Genomic DNA, 24493 nt, shown 5'->3' with positions numbered 1-24493 from the left:
CGGGCTCACCAACGAACCTTTATAATTGGTTTTCCGGGTTCACCAATCAACCTATGTTGGTTTTACGGGCTCACCAACGAACCTTTACAATTGGTTTTCCGGGTTCACCAATCAACCTATTCCGTTGGTTTTGCGGGCTAACCAACCAACCTTTACAAGTAGTTTAATAAACAAAGGAAGAAGATTTAAACTCCTAGATGAGCAAATATAACAATATAATCTACAAAGAAGAGTTTAGAGAATAGTTATCGCTTGATGTGACTTCTCTCTTCTTTGTCAAGGATGCTTCACTCTTCAAGGGTGGAAGGAGCTCTTAATGACTCTTGGAATCTGCTCAACCACTTTCTTTTTACTCTTGAATGAAGCTCTTGGATGAAGCTTGCTTTGCTAGGATTTTCTCTTGAATGCACTTGATGTATTTTCCAAAGCTTGCTTCCTCTGATGAATACTCCCTCTTAAATACTTCTCCAACCTCCAAATAGTCCTTCCTGACCGTTGGATTGAAGAAACTAGCCGTTTATAGCCGTTGGGAGTCCAAAAAGCACTTCTGCACAACTAGCCGTTATGCTTCTGCCCGTGCTTGGGTCGACCCAAACTTTTCTTGGGTCGACCCAAACCACTGTTCATCAGATTTGGGTCAGCTCAAACTTTTCTTGGGTCGACCCAAACCACTGTTCATCAGATTTGGGTCAGCTCAAACTTTTCTTGGGTCGGCCCTCTCAGAACCACAGAACCTTGCATTTCAGCCTTCCTTCACTTGGGTCGACTCAACATTTCTTTGGGTCGACTCAAGGTTCAGTTGGGTCGACTCAACTTCTTCTTGGGTCGACCCTAACAGGGTTTCCAGAGAACCTTTTCTGTCTTCTGTTCTGTCTTGCCTTTGGGTCGACCCACTCAGGGTTTGGGTCGACTCAAGCTTGGGTCGACTCAACTTTATCTTGGGTCGACCCTCTCAGTAAATCCAGAGAACCATTTTCCGAGTTGTTTGAGGATCTTGATGTTTGGGTCGACTCATGCTTTCCTTGGGTCGACCCAACTCACTATTCATCTGTGCCATTTTTGCAGAAGTGTGCCAAATGCTTTCTTGATGTGCCGGGGTCGACCCAATCATCCTTTGGGTCGACTCAATCCACACTTTGCTGCATCTCAAGGTTAGATTCATTCATATAAACAATGAAATGTATCTATATCAATTTATACAAATATACTGAGAGTAATAGACTTATAAATGAAGTATCGATTTAACTTATAACATACTCTAGATAATTGCTTGTTAATCATCAAAATAACACTATCATCCTCAGAGTTTTCTCAAGGTCAACTTTGATGGGTCTGTCTTAGAATGGTGGCACACGAGGTGGCGCAGGTTTTGTTATTCGGGACCCGTCTGCCAGGGTTGTGGCTGCCGGTGGCAGTCAGTTATTTGACACTTCGGTTCCGAGTGCGGAACTGAGAGCAGCCTGGGCGGGCCTTCGCCATGCCCGGTATGTCTTACAGGCTAGGTCCATCATCCTGGAGGGTGATTCAGCCACTGTCATCAGTTGGATCCAGGGGGTCCAAGGGATGGCGGTAGTGATCATCCTTTGCTTCGTGACATTTGGGCTATGGCGAGGGATGGATGGGCCTTTCAGGCCAAGCATATTTACCGTGAAGGTAATGGTGCCGCGGATTGGGTAGCTGCGTATGTAGCTTGTCATTCCGGAGGCACCTTGTGGATTGATGATGGGGCGTTGCCTTTGGCACTTCGAGGTATCCTATTTTTTGACCTTATTGGGTGTATCGGTTCCCGTCGGGTATGATACCCCGTTTTAGCCAAATAATAATAATAATAATAATAATAATTAAAAAAAAAAAGGCCATGCCGTCTCCGTGCGGAACAATTTGAAATAAAAAATAACAATTGGTCCCTCTCAGGTCTCCTTATTTTATTTCTGTCCCTTCTTGTCGATCCTCTCACCTAGGGGTGGCAATCGGGTCGGGTCAGATATAAACGTGTCGGGTCAGATGCAGGTCGGGTCAGAAAATCATAAATCTAAACCCGACCTGTTTATTAAACAGGTCAGAAAATCACAACCTGAACCTGACCTGTTTAATAAACAGGTAACCTGACCCGACCCGTTTAACCTGTTTAATAAACAGATAACCTGTTTATCCAATCCGACCCGACCTGTTTAACCCGTTTAACCTATTTAATCCGTTTAACCTATTTTCTAAATCGAATAGTCATCCATTAATGCTGCCATTTCATATAGACATAATGAATAAAAATCAGGTAAGCTGCCCATTCAATTACTGCTATATTACTATTTTAAAACAATTTTTGCAACAGTTTTTGGATTTATACATACTTCATAAAGACATCCAAACACCCATACAAAAGGAATTTATTAAGTATCAAAGACAAAATGCAAAAGAGGCGCAACAAGGATCTGCCGTAAGGAAGGTTCTAGCCAGATTATGCCAGCAAAAAAGAACCAATAGTAGAATAATCCCATAGCTAACAACTTCAATCATCCACGGCGAAAGCAATATCCTGACAAGCGAATGCATGCATATGTTGGAATCACTAGATTATAAAAAGCAAACACTGCAGGAAAAATTAATATGATAGACAGCAGAAAATTGAACAACTATCATTACAACCCAAGTCAGTAGGAGCTTCTATTCTAAAGTATACAGATTTCTTTTAAATACGCCATGCATCAATCATAAGAAACACATTAAGGTCACTGCACACTGTAAACGGTAGCAGAATCAAAAGCTTGCATTGGTCCTTTAAAATATTGCTCCATATCTTCTGGAAGAGCCTATATTCTTCAACAACCAACTTGCTATAACCAGAGGTTCAAATCCCAAACCACAACAGATTCAAACAAAATGAACAACCAATCCAAACATGCCCGCTTCCTTCCCTAACAAATCCATCAATTCAGTCCATGAATGGGCTTAGAAGAGCTTGTAGGGTGATGAAGCATCCAAGGGGTGGATGAGATAGGTGAGGACTAAGGCCACTAGCATCAGCACATAGGCAATTCCTTGGTCAATCGATGTCCCTGCATAGGAGCAAAGAAACAAATCATTCAACGTCATCAGTTCAAACTAAACACCATGGATATCGGTGACTCTACAACAACTAAAGATAACAAAGTGGATAGTCCAAGTCCATGATCATGATTCATTTCAAGCTTCTTGATCATGGTTGAATTTATAATGATTTAAGAAAATAAGGTACACAAGCATATTCAGAAATGTTATACAGTATAATACACCAAATATCGATGCCACGTAAATAAATTAAAAATTACACCAAAAAATTGTAATATTTTCACAAAATTAGAGCTTCAATCATTTGAAATAGCACTATAATACACAAAGAAACTAGACATATATATAATCAAGAGATAGTAACATCTTAGTGTTTTTCTTAAACAAAGGTAAGACTATAAATCCTAAAATATCTATGTAAATTAAAAAAGTACAGCGGCACGAAAGTTGATGTAACCCTAATATGATTTCTGCTAACTGATTTTAGTTGCTGCAGTGAATCTGAAATCAAGCAACCATGAATCTGCTCCATCCAAGAACAGTGACAATAGAACCAGATAAGACAAAGAACATCAGAGACACCACAAGAAAAAAACATTGGATGCATTTATGCAATCAACACTAACTTCATGAAATAAAATCTCAGAAACAGAAATCAATCAGCTCCAGAGAACAGCAGTGAAAATCTCGTCAAACATAAAGTACTATATTTATTCAAAGCTATTAATATTCAGAATTAATACAAGATTCTGTGGTCAAAAAAGAAAACAAAAGAGAGAACAAATAGTAGAAAAACAATCACACAAAATTTCAAAGAAATAACTGGAAAACATAAACCACACCCTGTTTCACCAGAGAGAATACCATGGTACAGATTCAAGAAAAATGGTTGATATTTTCAAGAAGAAAGCTTTTTGTTAGAAAGCTTTTGCTGATACTTAAACTTGATATCTTCATTTCCCAATATCAAAGAGATGATTTTTGATGGGCTGTGAAGAAGAAGAAGAAGAAGAACAGATCTCCTTTCCTATCCATTATTTTTTTGGGGGGTGAACCAACCCTTCTTTTAATCTATAATGGATCACAGACACAAATATGTTCGTCTTCTATACTACAAAAGAAAATATGAATCAACTCCAATGAGAAATGAAAACATAAGGTACATCATTAGATCCTAGATGACCGGTACATCATTAGATCCTTCCATATCTCCAGACAAAAATGGAAAAAAAATTACAAAAACGAAGAAGAAGAAGAAGAAAAGAGCAGAAGCAACAAAAGCACTTACAACTGCAGATCCCCTCACGGTAGATGAGATCTATTCTCCACAATAAACCAAATGAGAATCCACCACCAACTTCATGACAATCCCCTGGATCACCAAGTAAATGAGCGAAACTTCATGCTGGAGCACAAGCATCCAAAATATATGAGCTTAAAATGACAAAAAGCCAAAGCATAATCAACCATCCGAACCCTAAATAGATGGATCTTTCTTACCTCGGTAGAGCAGAGGATCCGACCTCGCGTCGATGAGATCAAACCCGAACCCTAAATAGCTCGCACGCACGGAAGACTTCGAACAGAAGAGGGAGAGGGAAGGCGATGAGAGCCAAAGAAATCCCAGGGAGAGGGAATAGATGAGATCTTCTTCCTTTTCTTCTTTTCTTTTATTTTGTTATCATGGGGTAAAAGGAAACAGGGGTTAGGGGGGTGTGATGTAGCCACAGTCGCCATTGACGGGGAGGAGGAAGTAATCGGAAGGGGGAGGACCGGAGGAGATGGGCGGAGGCGGAGGAGCGGAGAGGGGAGAGGCCGAGAGGGACACTGAGGGAAGATGGGAAGAGAGCTCGGCGGCGCTTTAGACAAACCCTAAGTCCCTAACCCTAAGCATACCTCGCGGTGAAAATTTGAAATCGGGCCGAGGGGAGTTGGGCTTCACTTCTCAATGCGATGCGGGCCATGCGGCTGACAGTTGGGCCGGCTTAGGCCTTGTGGGTTATAGCCTTTATCTTCTATCAGCCCAACAGTTAAACGGGTTATACGGGTTAAACGGGTCAGACATGTAAAACCTATATCCGACCCAATTAATAAACAGGTTAAACGGGTCAACCTGTTTATGACCCGAACATGTTTAGGCCAAACCCAAACCTGTTTATGGCGGGTCGAACACGGGTCGGGTTGGCGGGTCGGGTCATATTTTGCCACCCCTACTCTCACCCCGCTTAAAAGTTAGAAATTAAGCTTCGGGTGCCGTCCCCCAACGGCCGGAAATGGCCCCTCCGCCGCCTGCCGTCGCTACCGCCGCCCGCCGCCTCAGCCGCGCCCTCCTCTCGGCCGCGAAGCCCTCTCGGTCCTGGACCCCTGCCCTCGAGCAAACCCTCCACCGCTTCCTCCTCTCGCCTCCCCATCGACCAGCCGCCTTCCCCCTCACCCCGTCCCTCGTCGCCGCAGCCATCGACCCCCACCTCCTCCGCCACCACCCACTCGCCGCCGGCCTCTTCCACTGGGCCTCACAGCAGCCGGGCTTCTCCCACTCCCCGGAGTCCTTCCACTCCCTCCTCAAATCCCTTGCCCTCTCCCACCAGCCCCACTCCCTCCAATCCCTCCTCAAACTCGCTAGAGCCCGAAAAGTTCCTCTTTTTCCCTCTTCCTACCATCTCGCCATATCCTCGCTCTTGTTCTGCGGCAAGACCCTTGAAGCCGCCGAGCTCATCGAGCAGGCTACCGCCGACGCCGGTGAGGACCTGCCCTCAGCGATATACAATTCCCTACTCGCTGCGGTTGCCTCCGATGGGTTTCTACATCTCGCAAGAAAGGTGTCTGATAGAATGCTCAGGAGAGGCATTAGGTTTAATGATGTTGGTTTTGGTGTTTACGTTGGCAAAGTTTGTAGAGTGGAAGAATTTGATAGAACTTTAAGTTTAGTCGAGCAAATAAAGCAGCGATTCTGTGAGATTAATGGGTCGGTCATTGCTGCTTTGATTGTAGATGGGCTTTGCCGGGTGGGGAGGATTGAGGACGCTTGGCATGCTTTGGAGGAGCTTAGAAGCCGAGGCTGCAAACCTGATTTTATTGCGTATAGGATAGTTTCAGAAGGATTTAGAGTGGTTGGTAGGGTGGAGGAAGCCATGAAGATTTTGAAACAGAAGAGAAAGCTTGGGGTGGCACCGAGAGCAAATGATTATAGGGAATTCATTCTTTCTTTGATATCAGAGAGAAGAATCCAGGAGGCGAAGGACTTGGGTGAAGCAATAGTGGGAGGGGATTTTCCAATTGAGGATGATGTGCTTAATGCATTGGTTGAATCGGTTTCGGCCATTGATCCTGACTCGGCAGTCTCGTTCTGCATGTACATGATTGGGAAGGAAAGGTTCCCAAGCCTCACAATGCTGTGCAATTTGAGTAGGAATCTTTGCAAGAATGGGAAGAGTGATGAAATGTGGGATGTGTTTAAGGTCCTTTCAGAAAAGGGTTATTTTTCAGGGGTGGGGCAGTACAATGTGATGGTGTCATTTCTGTGCAAGGCAGGAAGACTGAGGGAAGCCTATGACATGTTTAAGGAGATGAAGAAGAAGGGATTTGGTCCTGATATTTCCTCTTATAATATGGTGATGGAAGCTTGTTGCAGAGAGGACCTTCTACGCCCTGCTAAGAAGCTATGGGATGAGATGTTTGCGAATGGGTGTAGTGCAAATCTGCAGACTTATAATATCCTTATCCGAAAATTACCAGAAGCTGGGCAAATTGATGAAGCTCAGCACCTTTTTCATCACATGTTGGAGAAAGGGGTCCCCCCTGATAATGTTACCTACACATCACTCATCAAAGCTTTGTGTCTGGAAAAGAAGTTAGAGGAGGCAATTGAGATCTGTAACAGGTCCATGAAACAAGATGTTGTACTTGCTGGTTCCACATTGAATATGCTAATTCTTACTCTCTGTCAGGAAGGTATGTTCTTGACCAAATATGCAGTTTACATGTGCTGTTTGATGTTTCTTCCTACTTGTCATATATGACATATTTATTCATAAACTATATGTTGCTTGAATTTATAGATTCTTTATCTTCACTTTTATTTTTAATTTCTTAAACATTATTGGATATAAAACTAGATGAGCTTGCGGTAAGATTTAAGTGTTCCTTCTGAAAGCAAAATTGTTCAACACATGGTCAGATGTTCCTGGCTGTGCCATGTACTACTCCAAACTTGGAGAAAAGATTAATCATAAAGATAACCAGCAACATGCCTTACCAAGCCACATGTGCTTGGTTTTATATATTATAATTTATATGGTAGAAAAGGACCCAAATATATGCTAAATATGGTGACCCGTATGATAATTAGTCTTTCCCTTTAGAATTAAAAAAAATAAAATCTTTAGACTGAAACACAACATTCTTTAGATTAATGATGGTAGTTATACATCAGATGCCATTCTAGATATGCAAGTCAGAGCTCATAACCATAACAGGAACAGAAAAATATTATATAATTTTGACTTTTCTAAGCTGTGAATGCGCAGAAAATATATATTGTTGCACAAGTTATATAATCTATTCTGTAATGTGCTTTAGGTCAAAATAAGATATAAAGATTACATAATTCAAAACTTTTTCACAGGTCAGTCAAAATAGATTTTGACCTGATTGTGGATGTCAGTACAATTCCTCCAAGTGCTTTTAAATGATGATCCATTTACATATGTCTATCACCACTTCTAGCCCTCTTTATTTTGTAATTAGAATTTTTACATGTTGATTTATTGAAGTTCAAATCCTCTTGTTCTTCACAGCTAATGATGTGTCCTCTGTTGCTGAGTTCTTTGAGTTCAGGAGGTCCATAATATTTCAGTAGACTTTAAGCTAGAACTTGCAAACTTGGTGCAAAATTCAAATACTTGTAGGAGTTTGGATGGAGTTGATGCATGTGACACTTGTCAAGCCCAAACAAGACCATATAGGCATACAAATTGATCTTAATCTTGATGGCAACCCCAAATTTAGTTTGCAAGTGGGTGGGCGAGCAATGGATGGATAGATAGCCAAAATTAAGTTTGCAAGTGGGCAGGTTAGCGAGAGAGATGATGTGAGTGCAAACATTGTTCAATTGATTGGGAAAACATTAGAGAATGTGATGTGGCATATTTGAATTGTGAGCATGAGAGGGATAATGGCAGCAGCACTAAGTTGCTGGTTATAGTGTAGGACAGCAGGCAAGATAGAGGAAGTGATCAGATTTACTAAGATGAGAGAGGAGAAACTGATTGGGAGGTGGTGGTGGGTGGTTGATTGATTGCTGCATGCATCCTAGAGCAATAGAAGATTAAGAGAAAGGTTTCAAAGTAAGAAAAAAGAACATTAAACAATTGAATCTTGTAGCTGAAGTATCTTTTTATCATTTTTAATCTTCAGATATGGCTTAGTCTAACCTGCTCATTGTTAATAAGGCCTTGACAGGCAATCAGACCAAGGCCAGTTTAGAAAGCAAGAAATAAAGCTGGCCCATGAGCTTGTGTTACTCAGTCCTTATCTGGACTTTGTGAGTTTTGGCTTGTAAAGCGCTGGCACCTTTGGCGCGTCCTAGTCCATTGACAGCCCACAAGGTGTGGATTTTACCATGACATCAAGCCATAAAAACTGATAAACATGCATCCAAAATAGCCTTCTTGACAGGAAGCTGATGTATTCTTAAAGAAAGGCCAAAATGTGGTCCGTTGTGTAGTACACCAGGTCCTCCAACCATCATTCTCATGAACATGACTTCCTGAATGTGTAGTAAGATGCAGGATTAGTCAAGTCAGTTGATGTTGGTTGTTGTGTTTGATCACGTAAGGTTCAATGTTTGTGTTCTTTTTGTAATATTTGCTTTTCCCCCCATTTGTACAGGTAATTTTGGTGCAGCTTCTTCTGTGATACATGGGCTGCCTTCTAATATTGAAAACTCTGACTCACATGTCATTTTGCTAAAGAGCTTGACAGATGCCGGAGAAGTTGAGATGGCTATTAAGCACATAGAATGGGTCGGGAATAACTCTCCTTTCAAGTTACAAGCAATATTAGATGAGCTTTTGTCATCTCTTTCTACAGCCCCAAACCTAGAGCCTATTTTGCAACTTCTTCGAACAATGCACGACCATGGCCTTGTTTCTGACAATAGTCCATGGGCAAATTTGTTGGACGGCTATTTCATCTGAACCGAAGTATCCTTTCGGATTCTTGGACTCTTTAAATTGCAGGTCGAATGTTTGTTCTATGTAAGAACAGGTAAAGATTTATCCAGCACAAGATTTTCTTGTGTACTTTAAGGATGATTGCACATATCAATTTTTGGTTATTTGGTAACTGATATAATTCTTTACCTTTTTCTGCGAATTCGCAATGCTTATGTTTCTCTACTGAATTCTGTCTTTATGACATACATTGACAAGAATGGATTTCCCCTCTCAATTTTTACCATCTCAGTTTCGTCATGTGTCGAGTTTCTGATCCATGTCTTCCTGTCAGTTGCTAAGTATTTTTGCTTGTAATTCCATAAATAAAATCCATTAACGCTTCAGCTAATCTTGGTGGGTGCATGATGCAGGACCGAATGGGGACTTGACCAGTTGGAACCACGTTGTACCTTTTAATAACTTGCTCTTAGGGCCTATAGAAGAGCTTGATTTCTTTTATTGAAAAGGGAAGTTCTATAGAAATTAATGGCTGATGTTATTCTGCTTGAGGCATGGATATGGTGGGTGACCAGTTGGCGTCCCACAAGGTAATCAAGCAAATGATTTTTTTTTAATACCTGAATAAACCATGCTTATACATAAATATGAAACAAGTTGGGTTTAGCTTTTTGTGTCATTCAACTTGGTTCCCATCATGCATAGCACCGATTCTGTGATTGCATATGCTGCAAGTCACCAGTCATATGTTAGCATCATTCCAAATGCTACTGAGTTTTAGTGCAACCTAAAAGACCTAAAATTCAAACTGTTACATGATCTTTATTGTAGAACTCTGATATGCACGTAATAATATGGCTTTTCCTTTTGAAGAAAAAAAAAATAATCTGGCTTTTCTTTTTTAAAAACAGAGACTTAGGATCATGAAAAATATATAAAAATAAAAAAAAATTACCATGGAATCACTGCTGTTATTTCATTCATAAAAAAAATAGCATTTGTGGAGGAGGAGGAGATTCGCATGAAAGATCATTTGTGGTGCAATCCTGTCACCGATGATCTTTTAGCTCTCCCAGAGGCTCCTAATCCCACAGAACCCCGCAATCATTCTGTTGCATTGGGCTTCCGTCCTTCTACCAGAGAATATAAGGTCTTTCGAATTTCTTTTCCTCCAAGGTTTCCTTTACATGATTATGTGCATTATCGTGCGTTGGTTCAGGTTTACACTTTGGGCTGCAGTGCATCATGGATAGAAGTCAAAGTTTTGGTAGATCCCATAAGTATTCGGCAGGCCGCTGCATGTTGATGGACAGATATTCTGGGAAACTGATGGAAACTATTTTCCAGGGCAACCTCATATCACATCAGTTGATGTGGAGAGTGAGACATGCAGGATGCTGACGCTTCCGAATTGAATTGAGTTTGGTCCAACAATTGATGACAGCAATTACTTCCATTCAAGTTTGCTGGAGGTGGAAGGGCGTTTATCTGTCGTTGGTCATGATCCATCCCATTCCATCGTATACTTGTTTGTGCTCAAGGATTGCAACCAGTATCATTGGGAATGGTGATACACTTTCATCATACTCCTACCGCGGCTGGCAAGGAGCAGGAGAATTCCGAATTTCCGTAGGGTGAAAAGTGCATGGTACTGTGATTGGGATTCTATTTCTTTGGGTCCATTGATTGTGTGGTGCTGTATGATACTCGATGACCTGCCTTCAGGAACGCGTCAAAAGGAGTACACTGTGATGTTACTTGCGAGCCATTCAGGCCGAAATGGGAGCTATGTGGGGGCTACAGCCTGAGCTTGGTCTCTCTGAAGAGATTTGGTTCTTGCTGGGGGGAGCCCAGCTTCTGCAGCAGCGAAGCTCTTTCGGCGGCCAGGCATTGCTTGCTCTCTGATGGGCAAGACATGGTAGAGGCGTTGGATGCTATGATAAGACAAGCAAGCAGTGACTTCCAAGGTTGTTCCCTCAAGGTGGCTCCGTCTATTGTTGAAGGACCATCTGAAAAGAAGCTACTTATAAGGAAGTATTTCTCTTGAAACTTTATTTGTATCATGGAACTTCTTCCTGACATCAGGAGATCCTGCATTGCATGGAAAGTCGACACAACCGTTCCTAGCAATCCTCTCTAATTTTTATTAATTATAGTTTTCTTAGCAGATATCAATTATCGTGCAAAGGCTTATGCTTCGCTTTCCTCTCGTAGTTGTTTTCTACTTTGATTTCCTCTCTAACTTCGGTATTTCAGAAAGTTGCTGTGCACGATACAAATTGAATCCTATGAAACTTCATGAATTTTCTTTCCTGAGCAGTCTATGCTATATTGGATCACTGAGGGTAGAGGATGTGTATGTTGAAGCTTTTCTTTTTTTATCTTTATTTTTTTATGCAATCCTCCTTTATCAATAAGAATGGACTTTCTTCCTCAAATCTATCAGCTTGGTCGACCCTCAGTTTGATATAATCTTCGGTATTTATTTGGGAGAAGAAATGATCATTGTTTTGCTTGACAGGAACTTTTAACATATCCAATGTGTTTGCATTCTTTTATATGCTTCACATCAGTTCACCCTTTCATGATTGCCAATCTATGCAAACTATCCTGTCTCTGGTTCACCTCATTTTTCCCTTAAACTTATGCATAAGAATTGCTGACTCATCCTGGAAGAACCAGATCTTTTGTAATTCTCACTGCAGGAACCTCCTGTTGTCATCATTCAGAAAGTATCCAAAATCTATCAGCATACTATGTGTCTGATCCTTAACCTTTTTATCGCACCAGGTTTATTTTGGTCCCATTGCGTCGTATAACCTCACTTAGTTCGAACTTCACTTAGAATCTGATTTATCACTGATTTCTTGTATCACGTCGTCTCTCACCATTGCATGAACTATCAAACTATCATCATGTTTTTCAGTAATCTACCTGCACTATTTTCAGATGAGAATGAAAAATGCTTTGAACTTAGGATTACTTACAGCAACTTTATTCACAAATTCATGTCGAGAACAGACTGGAAGAGAGAATACAAATAGCATCTGTCGAAAGTTAATCTGCCAACCAGACGAAGAACAGAAGAATATTTTTGTTGGCTTGATAGCACAAACAACCTTATGTAGACAGGTCAGCCTAATAGATCCCACTGACAAAAAGTAACTAAACAAACAAACACACAGCAGGTCATCCAAGGGATCCCATTGATGAGCCCCGAAGAACCGTTGCTACATATCAATAGATCAAACATCAAAACTCTAATTGAGATAAAACAGCAAAGATGAAGTAAATGAAACTACTCGCAAAGGCATTGATTGCACACTAATGCCGTAAGCCCTGCATGTTTCATGTTGCTTTTGCCTCACGAGAAGCCAGAAGTCAGTTTCCTTTTGTGATGATAGAAGAGCTTCTCTTAAAACCGCTTTTTTGACTTCTCTTCACCCAAAATAAATTTCTGAGCGAACCAAATACAGAAAGTGCATTTTTGCTATGCAAGTCACAAAAACACTTTTTTTTTAAACTACAAGACAATCCTACTCGAGAATGACTAGGCCATGGTGATCGGTTGGATCCACAGGGATACCGGTGGCGTGGATGGGTGCCACCCTCTTCTCTGAAATATTCAGACCATAGTTAGTGGCGATATTACTTTTCAGACTGAGCATGTTTATGATTGGGTAGCCTCGTACATGGCCGATCACTCGAATGAGCCCTATGGGTTGGAAAAAGAGAGTTATCTAGAGCATTTCGAGACTTGCTATTTTTTAATTTTTTTGGATGCATCCATATTAGAAGTGTATGAGTTATCCGCTATAGAAAAAAAAATACTACAAGATAATTACTTGCAATAAAATTTAATTTTTTGAAATAGTTGATTTTAAAATACAGTATAAATCATTTTAAAGCAAAGATAGAATGTAAAAGAAGCTGCAAGATAGATTGGACATTAAAAAATGTGTGTAAAATGTCCAAGAGAGGCATTCTGCAGAATCTTGCAGCCAAATCATCAACAAAAATTAGGATAACTAGGATTAAATAGTCTAAATAAAAGCATAAATAAGGATCGCATACCCTATACCATCCGGTAAAACAGAAAGGCCGGATGGTGTGCTAAGACGACTTCCATATCCATATGCTTAATCTACCCCACAAAAGAAAAAAAAAGAATAATGTTGATTTTCTAGATTAATATATTGAAATTTGTATTTGATGAATTGGGTCGATACCTTGTCTTTGAAGAATATTTTCCATATAGTCTGGTCATGGATATAGGTAATATGTGTAGGATCGTCATGAAAAATCAAGGCAGTAAGCACATAAATCACATCTTGTCAAATGATGAAGTTCAGAAATTAGGGTCCAAGACTCCTTATTTACAATAGCGATGAAGAAATGATCCACCTAAAACTTCATGATCGACTAAGTTAATATTCAATTCATTAGCTCCTTTTGCAATATATGACCCTGGCACATGCTCACTTTCATACTGTTACATTGAGAGACAAAACGAGAATACCTAGAAATAATTCGAGCTAATAGATTTAACACATATAATCATTAAAATATCTTGTGGCTTCCACTTTTTACTGGTAAAAAAGAAAGAAATGGTAATCATAACCACATCATCACCACCGCCTCCACTGCTTCAATCATGGTCTCTACCACACCACCGCCACTCTCGGCATCGTCACCCCCACCACCACATCATTAGTATCTATCATCATTATTGTTGCCGCCACCGCTGCAACAATTTCTACCATTTTCGCCACCACTATCACTGTCCTGACCGCCATCATCATATTTATAATTTTAAAAATAATTAACTCTACCTACTCATTTATATTTTTAAATTTTGGAAATAAATTAAAATAAAATATTTTAATTTTTTAAACAAATGAAAGTGATGCAAACAATGCTTTGTTTCAGCAGAAAAAGGAAGCTGCATTTTCTTAAAGGTAGTGAGACGAAGAAGAAGGTCAAATTAGGCAGCGCATGAGATGGAAAAACTTGGAAGGTGATATGCAAATAGAAGCAGCACAGGAATCACATCATGGATTTTGAGTTGGTCAAGTGTCACATATTAAGCATCCTATCATCATTTTCTAGTCAAGAGATATGACTTGGGTCACCCTGTTCATATGGAGGGTATAGATAAATCCATGGCCTGCTTTTATGGTGAACATTGGAAATCCATTTCATATGGAGGTAACTATAGCTTAAACTAATTCTTATGCATGAAAATTTTATCAGCTAATACTGTAATACATTAACTAGTAGTAGCTCAGTGGAACTGGGCGTTGTCTTCTAACCGCATGATTCCAAGTTCGAATCGCCCTGCGCGTCGATTAAAATGTGGTAACACTACTTGGACATAGGGCCTAGAAGCGCTTATTGGTCCACTGGTAGCCTTGGTAATGCTGGGTGTGACGTACTCATATGGAGAATAACCGTACCGGGCCCAGAGGGGTAACGAGCTGGGCTCACAGGTGGAGAGGGTATGAGTAAAACCGGCCGGCGTATCCAATACACGGTCATTTCTGCCCACATCGAATATTCTCCTGGCAGGATGGGGGCCCAGTGGGGGCTGCTACGCGGGGGTGGGCTTGTCCCTTCCTCCCCCTTTCCTCTTTTTTTCTAGCAAAAGAAAAAAAACATTAACTGATTTTCTTAGTGCTGTTGCTTTTTTTTTTAATGACACATGAAATACATATTTTCTTCTTTCTTGCTCTTTTTTTTTGGCGGCTCACACAACAGGGTGGCCTATTTTTCATTTTCTTGATCACTTCCTATAGCTTTTGCTAATTGACTTGGCCAAAACTTCTATGTTGACCTTAAAAAAAAAAAAAAAAATCTGCGGTTGTGACCATGTACCTCCGAAATTTGGTTGTCCCTTGGTCTTACTCATAGATACAGCAAATCTAGTTGGATTCCAACCTGCTGTCATTGTCTGGTTAAGGTTTTCTCGAGTCTCTTCACCTTTTTGGGCTAGTTTTGGTCAATAATAACGGATCATGAAAATTATCTCAGTGGATCTACAGCCGGCCAATTTTATTCAAAAAGCCATATCCTGATGGTTCAATGCATTCAAGGCTTGTGTTTGTCACCCTTAATAATGTTGAAGCTGCCCTTGAAAGAGATCCCATTGTTAATATGCACCGACCTTATCTGGTGAGTCTCTTTAACAGAAACCATTCTTTTTTTAAAGTAGAATAAGAGAAGCCATTATGTTTGATCTGGCCTAGGTCATTCCTGGCTTGTTCATCGCATTCCTCAGAAGGACATCAAGACTAGGTCACAAAATTTAGTCTCAAAGTTCATCATTTTTAATCTGTCTTTGGCTTTTACTTGCCAACATACTCCTTTTTCTTCATAAAGGTAAAGAGTTTTGTTTGATTGTGATGGAAATTGTGGTGCACGCATTGACTGACTTTGGCTTTTGACTCAAATGGGGACAGGATTGGCTGGAAGACTTATCTGTGAACTTGGAAGACTGGAATAAGATTAGGTTGCTCCTGTTCATTAATTAAAGACTAATGTCGAAGACTTATCCATGATACATGGCGTTGGAAAGGGTTCTTGTCACATCAGAATGTCATTCCTTTTGTCCTAGACGAAAATGTTTTTAGTTTCATGAAGGAAACTTCCTCTCAAGTAAACCAGTGGGGAAAAAAAATTAAACAAAATTGACCAAGTGTGAAATGGGAAGGAAAACCCATTTATACTCCTTGTGAAGAAGTTCATCACCATCTTCAAACCACCCAAGAAGCAAGCCCAGAAAAATGGCAGCTGCTGCCAAGCTTCTCTTTGTTGCGCTTTCTTTCTGCATCCTTGTAACAGGTATCTTGTCTCTTCCTCATCTCTCCATCTCAACAAGCATCATATAGTGTGCTTTTGCACCAAGAATGTTGTGATGACTTGTTCAGTTCCATTTTGTGGTTTTGCATGGATATGTAGTTTATCTTGATTCTTATAATCTACTTTAGTAAACATCAATGCAAATGAATTCCTGTCATTCTTCCTGAATTGTAGGGAGGAGCCAAATCTGCAACCTCTCAACTGTTCAAGTTCAGCAAACCAACACTGGAGGGAAGAATGGCTATGATCCTATATTTGAGGTGGAGGTGAAGAATCTCTGCCGATGCGAGCTGACGAATGTGTTCTTGCATTCGGAGGGATTCGCCAGCTCTATGGCAGTTGATCCCAAGTTATTTCGACAAGAGCTTGGTGGCTACCTTGTGAATGATGGAAAGGGAATTCCCAGCTTGATGTCTGTCAAGTTCCAGTATGCATGGGATAGGGCCTTCAAGATGGCTCCTTCAGCCTTGCAGGTTAGCTGCCAGGAAAGTAGGAAGGAATTATTGATGGACACAGTGTAAGGGATGATCCAATTAATGTTCTTATAGTTGTCTGGGTTCAACACAGTAATATGAACCTAGGTTTGCTTTTTGTTGCTGTCTTATCTAAAGTTTGTGACAAAGTTAATCTTGTGCAAACAAAGTTTGCCCTATGTGATTTTCTGGTCTTGCGAATGGGGTTATCTGGATTTATTAATCTTAGTATAAACTGAAATATGAAATATCTGTAACATTGAATTATATAAGCAAAAGTTGCTTTACATTGCATTCCATAGAAAAAATTCAGGAAACTCTATATCTAGTAGCTAGTGAGAGTATAGTGGATAAGTTTCTTTTAGTGAATCTCTTATTCTTCTAAAACATTTTTCAGTAAAACTGTTGTCCAAATCTTAAAAACCAAGTAAAATAGAGGAGCTCATACATCACATCTACTTCCCTAATAAATTGCCTGTTTTGCTAGTTTTACATTTCACAGTGCCGGAAGAAAGGGAGGTCTATTTATCAACCCACATAATTCATCCAGCTCTTAATGCGTTCATGTACTGCTCATCATAATACTGGGGTGGGCAACAACCAGATGTGTTCATATGAATCATGATAGTTTATTAAGTACATCTGGCTTCCAAATTTGTGAATCACACACAGGGGAAGTGCTTGTGGAATGTTTGGCCACTTGAGCACTGTAAATTCATGGGACATATCCACACAGGATCAAGATTGAAGAGAGGTGGGAGAATGTTGGACAAGTTTTGAGTATTGGAAGGTGGTCATGATCTCACATTTCTGATATTTTTGGTGCTAGAAAACATCTTGTTGAAGGGGGTTGTGGCATCTCAAATGAATTGAGCAAAATATCTCAACCCCCACAGACTACTCTTCTCTCTCCCCTCCTCTCCTCAACCTTCCTTCACATTCCTTTGCTTGGCTACACCTCCATAGGAGTTGGATATCAAAAGATTGCTGCTACCACCTCTAGTATGTGTTGAAGTAACTCAAGAATAGAGCATAACACTGTTTCTGGATTGGACAGGAGGATTGCACAAGTGAAAGAAGCGGATGGGGAATGCTATTCCATGACAACCAACGGCTACTGGGCATAGATGATGGTGGATGAATTCTGGATTTGAACTATTTTGCTGCCTATGTCTTCATGGCTTGATGATATCCTCTGATGTTCTTGATTTCCCCCTTCTTTTTTGTTCGATCTATATATGTAGTTGCTTTGGTGGGCGCTCTGGTTCTTCTGTTTTCCCAGTGTTGCGAGGGTCGTACTCGTTGGCTGGTTCCGGATGCTTGGTTTTTGATGCAGAGAAGGTAAGGAGCTTCCCAAATTTATTAAAATTAAAATTGAAATATGTACAAGATAACAGAAGAAAGAAAGAAAGAAGAAGCAAAAGCTAAGAGACAATTTAAAACAAAGGACAAAGTATCAAGATGATTACTTAAGACACTAAACATGCCAAATCCATTCGTAGATTCCAATGCACAAATACTTCCAACTATGAAATGTCTGCAGAGTCTTATGAAGAACAGAAAATATAGAAAAACTCTTATTTTTGAGAAAAAATTGTAACCAAATCCTGTTCAGCTTAGCAAAAGCTGCATAACTTTGCTCTAGCTTGTCCACATGGCACCCACTTAGGGCAAATATCTAGATTGCCGAGATGAGGTATAAACAACCAAATATATTTTTTTTGCATCATATTTCATGTTTTATTTTTTTAAAAAAGGAAATGTGATACCAAAGAGGACCTGAGTTAAGTTGAATGGTAATTTTGTGTTCTTGGAAACAGAGAGTGAAAATATACATATCTATATGCATATATTTTGTAGATATGTTTATCATTTATTTCAAAATTTAAAAAAATTATTCTACTATGTATCCCAAAAAAAAAAAAAAAAACTTTCCTTCTATTCGAGAAACATATAAAAACTTTCTTTCAAAAAGTTTTATTAAAGTTATTTTTAAAAATAAAAAATAGAAATATGGGAACTAAGAATATCTTTTGCATCTAATTTCATGTTTTAACTATTTAAAAAATAAGAATAAAAAGTGACATTAAATAAGCCCTAAGTTGAATAGATGGGAGAGTTAAAATATACATTTCTATATAAATATAGAAATTTTGAGGATTTTTTTTCTTCAGGAAGCCTGTTTCTTAATTATTTAGAATATTTTCTTCCAAATAGAAATTTCTTAACTTTTTAATTGAAAAAAAAGCAAAAATATTATTAATTATTTTAGAAAATGTAGAAGCTTTTGTTAATTATTTTTTGTTGAGCTCTATTTAAATTTGACATGAGAGAAAATCCTTAAAAAATATATATGCAGGTCTAGCAGAAATTTCTTAATCATTTTAGGAAATATAGAAACTCTTATTTATTATTTTTGAAAATATAGAAATTTTATAAATTATTTTTTTCTAAGCCTGATTTAAATTTGTTATGCATAAAAATTCTTCAGAAATTACAATCCATTTGGTGATCAAAGCAAATGGAAGGGTTAGAGCGCCTCTATGTGTCATGGAATAGGCATTAATTATTGAATATATTCTACTTATAATTTATTTTTTATTATATTTTTTGAGAAAGTATTTGTTCTTCTATTGTATATATTTATTTTCACATTTTCGTTATCTCACTGCGCATTATGTGCGGGTATCATTCTTATATTTATAGATATGTTTATCGTTTATTTATGTTTATCATGAGTTTTGTTATGCACCTAATGCAGGAAAAGCAATTCCATAAAGCTCTAAAATGACAATATGCAAATAAATCCACAACATAAAATCAATCCAAAATAAAATCAAGCTAACTGAACCGGCTGGATCCGTTGAACTAGCTGGATCCTGTGGCGACCGGCTGATCTGGCACTGATGTCCGCACTAGCACCAAAATAAACCTTTCCTTCTATTTGAGAGTCATATAAAAACATTTCTTTAACAGCCTAAATTCTTGGCCAACTTTCTTCTATGTAACCTCCTACCTTTGTCCTCAAGCACAGAGGCAATTGCACAAATCAAAATTGTCGAAGCATGGGGCATGCTCTGAAGCTCTTCTTGGCTCCTTTGCATGATGATCCATTACTTTCATCCACACGCAATATGCTAGTCATCAATAAGCTAAATAATCTCATCAATAGGCTTACATTTTAGAGGTAATATCTCTTTTTTTTTTTCAGGGACTAATTGATTAGATTTTTTCCCCAAATGTCCTTATTATAGGTAATACCGCTTAATGCTATAAATTTCTAATCATTAATCTGTATGATATGAGAAACAAAAACCAGTAATCAATGAATCTATAATATATAAAACCATGAGCTTTAAAATCTTGAGGTATTCCATCCGGATTCTGTTTATTCTTTTGCATCCTAAAATATACCTCAATTCTTCCAGGATCACTTTTACAATCGTCGCCATATACAAATAAAGAAACAAAAATAAAAAATCCCACTTTACACAAATAAGAAAATACATCTAATTACAATTATGGCAATAGATAATTGAAAAAAAGCCAATACTGTAGCATTCTAAAAAATAAATAAATAAATAACAGTTACAAGTATGTAAAGAAAGGTCATGCCAAGAAATATAATGAAAAATAAATAAGAAATACCAATACAAGTAAACAATTAAAAATCCAACAGAATATTTTCTTTGGTGAGATCACACCAAAAGAATCTTCTATATTATTCTTTTACTTCCATTTCATAAGATTAAATAAATAAAAGACAAAAATGGAGTTGCCAAAGCATGAAAAGGAAAGTTCATAAATAGATGATATATTATGAAATAGAATGAAATCTTAACCAATAAATAAGGGATCTTGTCCAAAGCATTTAGACTGAAATTAATGGAGTTGCCTATTTCCCTCTATAAATACTGTCAAATGAGAAGAGGTTCCTCATCCAGTCCAAATACAAGAAACAATCCCAAACTTCAATGGCAACTGCTGTGAGGCTTCTCCTTGCTATGCTCTTGCTTGGCATCTTTGCCATAGGTACTCTTCTCCATCGCCAACTCTAGTCTCATCAAACTTTAAGTTTTGTCGACAATAATTCTTCGTTCTACAGTGTAACATATTTTTCGTGATTGATTGCCAACTAATATTAGCCCTCCACATTTACATCCAAATTTGAGGACACCAACCAAAATTCACCATTTCGATACCGAACTCTATACTGATGCCACATTAGCACTATGTCAATATGATCTTTTTAGTCCATACGCTATCCGTACCGAATATCGATACCAAATCGGTATTATATGATACGCTCTATACCGTTTAATTTAGGCCGGTGCGGCAAACTATGGCAGCAACAATGCACCATCGGTGTTATACATCATATAACATGCCATCATTGAAAATTATAATGACCTTTTTTTGGCTGAATATTGTAGGAGAAAGTCAGCGCTGCGACACTTCGACCATTCGGGTTCATAATATCCAAACTGGTGGAAAGCATAACAACCTAGATTTTATCTTTGAGGTGCAAGTGACGAATTTGTGTCGTTGCCCTCTTTCAAATGTCCACCTGCGTGCAGATGGGCTTAGCAGCTCAATGCCTGTCGACCCAAAAGTATTCAGAGAAGACGGCACCTCCTACCTTGTGAATGATGGGAAGCCCATTGCGAGCCATGCCAGTTTCAAGTTTCAGTATGCCTTCGATAGAGGCTTTCATATATTTCCTACAGATAACTTCATGGTTAATTGCTAACGAGGTGCAGAGTCATCTAACTGCATGCTTATCATTGAAAGAAATAAAAGAAAGATTGTTGCTTTTCTTTTTAGAACAGCAACAAGAAACAATTAGTGAAGGCTAGTGAAAGGAGTATGGTAGAAGTGTGATAAATATTCTAGAATGTGGTTCTAACCAAAGCAGTTCGGGTGTAATCCTTGGCCGCATAAGGCAAAGTAATAATATAGATCATCCTGGTGGTAGTCCAGTTTCTATCATTTAAGCATCTTGTTTTCCTCCTCTATTTTATAGTCTTCTGATCTTATATGTGGATGTGGATCATTTTGGTTTATTTTATAACTAAGATGTCACGCCCCCGGCTTGAGATCGCGAGCCGAGGGTCCGCGCCAACCACCGCACACCCGTAGGAAACTCTCCCCACGAGCATGCAAGGCGTCTTAACCAAATCTCAAAAATATAACTAAAATAATTCAACTGAAATAAATGCAATCTTATTCCATTGTCTGACACAAATTATAAAGTCTCATAGTTCTAAATACGCAGCGGAACAATAAAGATAAAACATCAATCTAAATAAAACCTAATCTAAGATAACTTGTGCCATAATTCTTTTATTCGCTCTCCCATATTGTAAAACCCCGGATCGAGCTAATTCTTCGGATCTGTAAAAACAGTTAGAAATTGTATAATGAGCTAGACAGCTCAGTAAGTAATAAATACTTTAACTAGACAACTCATGTAATAACATAAAATATAAATACAAATTACGATGAATCAGCAAAAAGACAATCAATTTCTTTTCAAACATAAATCCATTGAAATCCGTATCTTTCAAATATCCATATACATAATCATAAATCTGATTCGAAACAAATCACATTCATCTCAACAGCTTTTAACTATGATCATACTTATACCCTCTGGCTAGGCCAGAAACAAAACCGCACTTATACCCTGCGGAGTGGGCCAAAATACCGCACTTATACCATGCAGAGTGGGCCAGAATACCACACTTATACCCTGTGGTGGGGCCAGAATTGCCAATGCATAACCTCCAATTGGCAAGGTTCAGAACATAGTCAGGCTGAGAGTTCCAAATCTGATGCACATCAAAATTCTTTTGTAACATAATAAATATATCATAATCCGATCTAAATATGCATATACGATGCAAAAACAGTAAATATATCCGAAAAATATTGTTCCAATTCATCTATCTATCTTTCATTCAAATCATCATCTTGTAAAATTCATAAATCACATATAAATTCATTAACAATTTATTCGATGCAAAAATAATATTATATAAATGAAGAGTCTAGAAAAGGCAGTTCATTACTTACATTAAACGCGATCCACAATAAATCCAATTAATCTCACAAATCCCTCGCAGAACTTAAAATCTAAAAATCATATTTTTCTTTTAAAATTCATCACAATATATATATAAAACTTAAATTTTAACATTCTCCCAGGGCCGACCTTACAGAAGTATCTAGCACCCCGGGTTCGGGTTCGCATTCAGATTCATACCCGTAAACCACCCCCCTCCTCTCTCTTTCTTTTTTTTTTCTTTTTCTTTTCTTCTTTTTTTTTCTTTTCCTTTCTCTTCTTCCCTTTCCCTCTTCTCCTGACTCCTCTCTTCTTTGGCGGAACAGGGGACCGTAACCCCCCCTTTCTTCTTCTTCTTCCCTCCTCGGTCAAGTCCAAGGGCGGCCGCGGTGGCCGGCCCTGACGGCGACAGGAGGTGGCGGAGCAAAGCCGACCACCCCCAGCGGCTAGCGACGGCGAACACGGCCGGCGGCGAGTGTTCTCCGGCGATTGACTGGCTCAAAAACCATAATAAATCATGGCTAAACATCACGGAAGGAAGGGAGGAAAGTTGGGAGTCCTTACCTCGGCCCCGACGATGGTCCGGTGGCTTTCCTCTTCGGCAGCAATGAAGTAAAAGGGTCACCCGTGCTGTGGCTCGGCTCTCCCTCTTCCTCTCTCTCTCCGGCAACGCGAAGAAGACCCTCCCCCTTTCTTCCTTGGTGTGGGGGCTCTCCTTCGGTGGACTCAAAGGAGAAAGAGGAGAAGCCCTAAAACAGGGGCTCCTCCTTCTTCTTCGGGATGGATCTCTCCATCCCGCTGCCTCACATGCGGCATCCATCCCGCTGCCTCACGTGCGCCGCACGTGAGGCTGAACTCTGGGACTGGGCCGGTCAAATGGATCGGGCCCAGTTCCAGGGTCTCACATCCTTCCTCCCTAAAAAAAATTTCGTCCACGAAATTTTCATACATGCAGTTCAACAGTAGAGAATACTTCTTCCAAACTAAGTTATAACACTCTTCAAATCAAAGTCGTCTTGTCTGACCAATGTCAAATAATTCTATTCATCACACTTTCTCTGCACACTCTGATTTAAACTTCAACATACCTGTGTCAAGTCTAGATTTTTTTTTCTAGAATTACTTACTTGTTGGTACATTCATTATTATGTCTTAATCCGTATGAACACTTTCAAAATTTAAAAGTTCATATTCTTCTTTTGACAATTAATCAAAAAAATGTTATGTAACTATTTAATCTTTTCTAGCAGCATAATAAGTTGTCTAACAAAGAGCAGTGGGCATGGCAAAATAATAAATAGAAATAAATATTGGGACTAGATTAATACCTGTCGTCAATACATCAGAAGCCTATGCATCTTGCTGTGTAAGTGCAAATACTCTTCCTTGAGTCTTTGGCCCCGGCTTCCTTCCATTGCCTGAGTAGATCTATTCTCGTTTCTTTGTGGGCAGTCTGCAATTTTATGACCTATCTTACCACATCTAAAACAGGCACCGGTGTTCCAATGGCAATCCTTGTCAGCATGAGCCTTGCCACATCTGGAACATTTATTGCTATTCATCTGTTTAGGGTTGTCACTCGTAGATTTCTTGTTTGAACTTTCGGCATTTTCATTGCTCTGCCCCTGGAATTTATTTGACTTGTTCCTCTTCTTTTGATTTCTTTCCCTTTCTAACCGTTCATCATTAACTTTTCTTTCAATTATCAAAGCCTTATTTACCACAGCTGCATAGGTAGTCAATTCATAAGGGACCACTTGTTTTCTAATTTCAATTTTTAGTCCCATCTCAAATTTATGCGCTCGATCTAGCTCATCCTCGACTAACTTTAGAACAAATTTGGCTAGCTCGGTAAATTTAGCTTCATATTCTACAACAAT

General features: G+C 39.1%; 2 protein-coding genes and 1 long non-coding RNA gene across 11 annotated transcripts; 2 read left to right on the top strand and 1 right to left on the bottom strand.

The window, feature by feature from the left end:
- Positions 1-2588: 2588 nt before the first annotated feature.
- LOC120113012 (uncharacterized) lies at positions 2589-4896 on the bottom strand. Its single transcript, XR_005514742.2, has 3 exons — positions 4546-4896; positions 4334-4450; positions 2589-3053 (listed from the first exon to the last, which is right to left on the bottom strand). It is a non-coding gene; the product is annotated as an uncharacterized LOC120113012 (long non-coding RNA).
- A 369-nt stretch (positions 4897-5265) lies between these two features.
- Positions 5266-11393, top strand: LOC103697712 (Tetratricopeptide repeat (TPR)-like superfamily protein). Of its 5 annotated transcripts, XM_008779625.4 has the most exons (4): positions 5267-6996; positions 8935-9312; positions 9632-9808; positions 10438-11393. In XM_008779625.4, the coding sequence occupies exons 1-2, from the start codon at positions 5319-5321 to the stop codon at positions 9240-9242; spliced, it is 1986 nt and encodes a 661-aa protein (XP_008777847.1). In that variant the 5' UTR covers positions 5267-5318; the 3' UTR covers positions 9243-9312; positions 9632-9808; positions 10438-11393. The 5 variants fall into 5 exon arrangements, with proteins under 5 accessions (XP_026657151.1, XP_038989335.1, XP_008777851.1 ...); XM_026801350.4 differs by lacking the exon at positions 8935-9312 and having other exon boundaries at positions 5266-6996; positions 10566-11393; XM_039133407.3 differs by lacking the exon at positions 8935-9312 and having other exon boundaries at positions 5266-6996; positions 10458-11393.
- Positions 11394-15857: 4464 nt separating this feature from the next.
- Positions 15858-21171, top strand: LOC103697711 (uncharacterized). 5 transcript variants are annotated; one of them, XM_088719537.2, is made up of 5 exons: positions 15858-16058; positions 16251-16549; positions 17607-17676; positions 17794-17890; positions 20983-21171. In XM_088719537.2, exons 1-5 carry the CDS (start codon positions 16001-16003, stop codon positions 21023-21025), a joined length of 567 nt encoding a protein of 188 aa, XP_088575663.1. In that variant the 5' UTR covers positions 15858-16000; the 3' UTR covers positions 21026-21171. The 5 variants fall into 5 exon arrangements, 4 of the variants coding, with proteins under 4 accessions (XP_088575663.1, XP_088575662.2, XP_089786127.1 ...); XM_088719536.2 differs by having other exon boundaries at positions 17607-17682; XR_015976964.2 differs by having other exon boundaries at positions 15865-16058; positions 16251-16593; positions 20983-20997.
- Positions 21172-24493: the final 3322 nt, after the last annotated feature.

This window comes from Phoenix dactylifera, chromosome 4 (genome assembly GCF_051530095.1).
Source record: "Phoenix dactylifera cultivar Ajwa chromosome 4, Ajwa_hap1_PhDact_Kaust_v1.1, whole genome shotgun sequence".
Classification (NCBI taxonomy): domain Eukaryota; kingdom Viridiplantae; phylum Streptophyta; class Magnoliopsida; order Arecales; family Arecaceae; genus Phoenix; species Phoenix dactylifera.
The sequence above is the reverse complement of the archived record's forward strand: the minus strand, read 5'-3'. Positions and strand labels throughout refer to the sequence as shown.

Bases quoted from the DNA above. Each gene is read 5' to 3' on its own strand.
- LOC103697712 (XM_008779625.4), top strand. From the start codon at position 5,319: ATGGCCCCTCCGCCGCCTGCCGTCGCTACCGCCGCCCGCCGCCTCAGC. The intron at 6,997-8,934 runs GTATGTTCTTGA...CCATTTGTACAG, and splicing joins TCTTACTCTCTGTCAGGAAG to GTAATTTTGGTGCAGCTTCT.
- LOC103697711 (XM_088719536.2), top strand. From the start codon at position 16,001: ATGGCAGCTGCTGCCAAGCTTCTCTTTGTTGCGCTTTCTTTCTGCATC. The intron at 16,059-16,250 runs GTATCTTGTCTC...CCTGAATTGTAG, and splicing joins TTTCTGCATCCTTGTAACAG to GGAGGAGCCAAATCTGCAAC. The intron at 17,683-17,793 runs GTGGATGAATTC...CTATATATGTAG, and splicing joins GCTACTGGGCATAGATGATG to TTGCTTTGGTGGGCGCTCTG.